This window comes from Capra hircus, chromosome 14, assembly GCF_001704415.2.
Source record: "Capra hircus breed San Clemente chromosome 14, ASM170441v1, whole genome shotgun sequence".
NCBI classification, from domain to species: Eukaryota; Metazoa; Chordata; class Mammalia; order Artiodactyla; family Bovidae; genus Capra; species Capra hircus.
This window is the reverse complement of record NC_030821.1, coordinates 59,833,413-59,837,201: the sequence shown is the minus strand read 5'-3', so window position 1 is coordinate 59,837,201 and position 3,789 is coordinate 59,833,413. Positions and strand designations below refer to the sequence as shown.

Below are 3,789 nucleotides of genomic sequence, written 5' to 3'. Positions count from 1 at the left end.
TTTCAAGGGTGGGTTAGTCTCTTTGGATAAAGCTTTAAAAAAAAAAATTCTTCAGGATTTGTAATCTTGTTTTCGAAAGTAGAATTTACCTCGGACATAGCATTTTGAATATAATACAGGTACGTCGAGTCCTTGGGGAGAGAGTATTTTCCAGTTTGGAGACGATGTCCGTGGGACTCTGGGAAGAAGGCGAGCCCCCCACTGCTGAAACCTCCTCAGCTCCAGGTTGAGTGGGTGTTTCCTGCTTCGATCCGGACTGCGGTGGCCAAGTATTTCTAGGCAGCAGGGCGATCAGCACCCTAGAAGGTTGATCAGGGGGTCCCCCTTGGAGGGTGGGAGCCGCCGACGCGGCGCCAAAGCCCGGCTCCAACCCGTTTTCTCAGGGGCAGGTGTCGCCCTGGGCGCGGGGCCGGGGAGGGGGGAAGGGCGGGCGTGGGGTTGAGCTGAAACTTGGGACCTGGGCTGCGGGCTGGGCGTGGGCCTAACGTCGCCGACCGGCCCGCCCCCGCCGCTCCATTGGCCGGGTCTGTGCAGAAAAGGCCCGCGGCCGGGGGGCGCCCGCAGTGGCACTGGGCTGGCGGGGTCGCGCGTTGCGCCAGGGTCTGCAATCGATCTCTGCCAGGGACGCGGGCGGCTGGGTCCGGCCGGAGGACGCGAGCGGCCCGCCGGGCATCTCCTGTCTCGCTCCCCACCCCCTCCCCCCGGCAGGGGGAGGCGGCGTGTCCGGCGGAGGGTTGCGGGGCGCGGGGCCGGGCTGGAGCGCCATGAGCAGCCCGGATGCGGGGTACGCCAGTGACGAGCAGAGCCAGCCCCGGAGCGCGCTGCCCGCCGTGATGGCCGGCCTGGGTCCCTGTCCCTGGGCCGAGTCGCTGAGTCCTCTCGGGGACATGAAGATGAAGGGCGAGGCGGCGGCGAGCGGCGGGGCGCCGGCCGGGCCGGCGGGCCGAGCGAAGGGCGAGTCTCGCATCCGGCGGCCGATGAACGCCTTCATGGTGTGGGCGAAGGACGAGCGCAAGCGCCTGGCGCAGCAGAACCCAGATCTGCACAACGCCGAGTTGAGCAAGATGCTGGGTGAGTCCGCGCCGGGGCCCAGGCCCGGCGAACCTTGAGGCTCAGAGGGTGCGGACCTTGCGCCCGAGGCTGCGGGTGCGCGCCCCCCACGTCCTTCCCTGGGGACCTTGTTTCTTCCCGCTGCCCGATCTCCTAGTCTCCAAGCGGCTTTGGGCTTTGGCCCCCGGGTTCACCGTCGGCCGGGGCTCCGGGGAGGCGGCTCCCCGCGCATCCCAACGGCGGCGAGGGCACCCTGGCGCGGGGCTGGGTGGGTCGCCCGTTCCCCCGACTCCTGGCCAGTTCCTCGAAGAAGCGCGGGTGGTGAGCGGGAAGCCGCTTCCAGGAGCGACAGAAAGGCGGTGGGGGGTGGGGGGAATGTCTTGGAGGGCCCGAGATCTCTTGTCTTCCCCCAGTGCCCTGCCTCCACAGCCCCAACCTTCAACCTTTCCCTTAATCCCTTCCCCCGCCCCGGGAGTGGCACCAGCCGAGGTCGCAGGGAGGCGGTAGTGCCGGGTTGGGCCTGGGAGCGCGGGCTCAGACGCTAAACCCGCGGCCCGGTCCACCCCGCGTCCCGCAGGCAAGTCGTGGAAGGCGCTAACGCTGGCGGAGAAGCGGCCGTTCGTGGAGGAGGCCGAGCGGCTGCGCGTCCAGCACATGCAGGACCATCCCAACTACAAGTACCGGCCGCGGCGGCGCAAGCAGGTGAAGCGGCTGAAGCGGGTGGAGGGCGGCTTCCTGCATGGCCTGGCCGAGCCGCCGGCGGCCGCGCTGGGCCCCGAGGGCGGCCGCGTGGCCATGGACGGCCTGGGCCTGCCCTTCCCGGAGCAGGGCTTCCCCGCGGGCCCGCCGCTGCTGCCCCCGCACCTGGGCGGCCACTACCGCGACTGCCCGGGCCTGGGCGCGCCCCAGCTCGACGGCTACCCTCTGCCCACGCCCGACACGTCCCCGCTGGACGGCGTGGAACCCGACCCGGCCTTCTTTGCCGCGCCGCTGCCCGCGGACTGTCCGGCCCCTGGGCCCTACAGCTACGCCCCGGCCGCGGACTACGCTGGGCCCCCGGAGCCACCCGGCGCGGGGCCCCTGCACCCGCGGCTGGGCCCGGAGACTGCGGGCCCCGCGATGCCGGGCCTCCTCGCGCCCCCCAGCGCCCTGCACATGTACTACGGCCCCGTGGGCTCCCCGGCGGCGGCGGCAGGAGGCGGGGGACGCGGCTTCCAGATGCCGCCGCAGCCGCCCCCGCCCGGCCCGGGGCAGCCGTCGCCCCCGCCAGAGGCCCTACACTGCCGGGACAGCGCAGAACCGGGCGCTCCAGCCGAGCTACTCGGGGAGGTGGAGCGCACAGAGTTCGAACAGTACCTGCACTTCGTGTGCAAGCCGGAGATGGGGCTCCCCTACCCAGGACACGACGCCGGCGTGACCCTGCCCGACGGCCACGGGGCCCTGTCCTCGGTGGTGTCCGATGCCAGCTCCGCGGTGTATTACTGCAACTATCCCGACGTGTGAGCCGTCTCCGCCCGCCGGGCCTGCGGCCAAAAGCGCGCACAGTGTTACACACCTCCCCAAGGATCGAGGGACACTCAGCCTCGCGTCGAATTGTGTTGTTTTTAAGTTGCCTTGGCGTGTAATTTATGGTAATTTATTTTGTCTGCCACTTGAACACTTGAGGGGGGTGGGGAATAAAACGGGGCAGGTGGTGTCTGAAGATCGGTTCAGACCCTTGTTTCCCACAGTGGCCCTTGTCAAAACCCCATTTCCAAGTTCAAGTTCATAAGTTCAAGTTCACTAGTGGGTCCGGGAACAACTCGCTCCGTTTTTCAAAGCTTTATTAATCAACGAAATTTTTATCCCGGGTGTTTTTTTTTTCAATCTTTAAAAATAAAATAAAATCTGGAATTCTCTGTCACAAAGGCTAGTTTTTGAGATCCCTGTTAAAGTAACTATAACACTAAACATATAGTCACAGTGAATTTCTCATTCTCTTGTAATAGTAGACCTGAATGACTTGAAGGGGAAGCCCTCAAACATTTGGGCATCCCTAGTTGATTTTGCTAGGGGAAAGGAAACTCACAGAATGAGCCTAACTTATGCATTTCAGGTGACCCTAGTTTCTACATAGTAATGGTTAATCATAATTCTCTTAACTATTTTCAGTTTTGGTATATCACTTTCAAACTCAGGAGAGTATCCAGGTAACTTTGGTTGTATCTTGAGACCTGCATAAAGAGGCTTTTGGATAAATTTTTTTCTTTTCTGCATTTCACCATGAGTCGTTAAAACTCCCTCTCAATACTGAAATCGCCAGTTATCACAGGTCTACACCTTGGAAAGCAGTGTTGCTGGGTTAAAACTAATTGGAAAGAGTCATAGGAACTAATCAAAATAAAATGTGCATTGTGACCTCAACTGTTAGTGAAGCTTAGCGTCTATCCTTTCAGTGGGATATTTTGCTATAAGTTGCATATGGGGCTTGCTGCAGTTCCTGATACCTGCCGTTCTTAGCTTGGGAGGAATCCAAGGAGGATACGTAGGCAGAATGCTTTGCAAATGCAACTACAGCTGCAGTCCTGGGGCATCACTGTCCTGCCCTATCAGGGAAGAAACTGAGTCACAGGTTTTGAAGCTGATCAGCCTTGCTCTGTGTTTGTGGCCCTTCCCATCACACTTAGTAGATGAGACGTAAATGGATGTATACAGATGATTCACAATGGGCATTTCCTGTACCAGGTGTTTCATCAATGC

The 3,789-nt window shown here is 61.6% G+C and overlaps 1 protein-coding gene across 1 annotated transcript; it reads left to right on the top strand.

Moving 5' to 3' along the window:
• On the top strand, positions 551 to 3,459 carry SOX17 (SRY-box 17). The gene is made up of 2 exons (XM_018058506.1): positions 551 to 1,071; positions 1,628 to 3,459. Exons 1-2 carry the CDS (start codon positions 765 to 767, stop codon positions 2,551 to 2,553), a joined length of 1,233 nt encoding a protein of 410 aa, XP_017913995.1. The 5' UTR covers positions 551 to 764; the 3' UTR covers positions 2,554 to 3,459.

Bases quoted from the DNA above. Each gene is read 5' to 3' on its own strand.
- SOX17 (XM_018058506.1), top strand. From the start codon at position 765: ATGAGCAGCCCGGATGCGGGGTACGCCAGTGACGAGCAGAGCCAGCCC. The intron at 1,072-1,627 runs GTGAGTCCGCGC...CGCGTCCCGCAG, and splicing joins CGAGTTGAGCAAGATGCTGG to GCAAGTCGTGGAAGGCGCTA.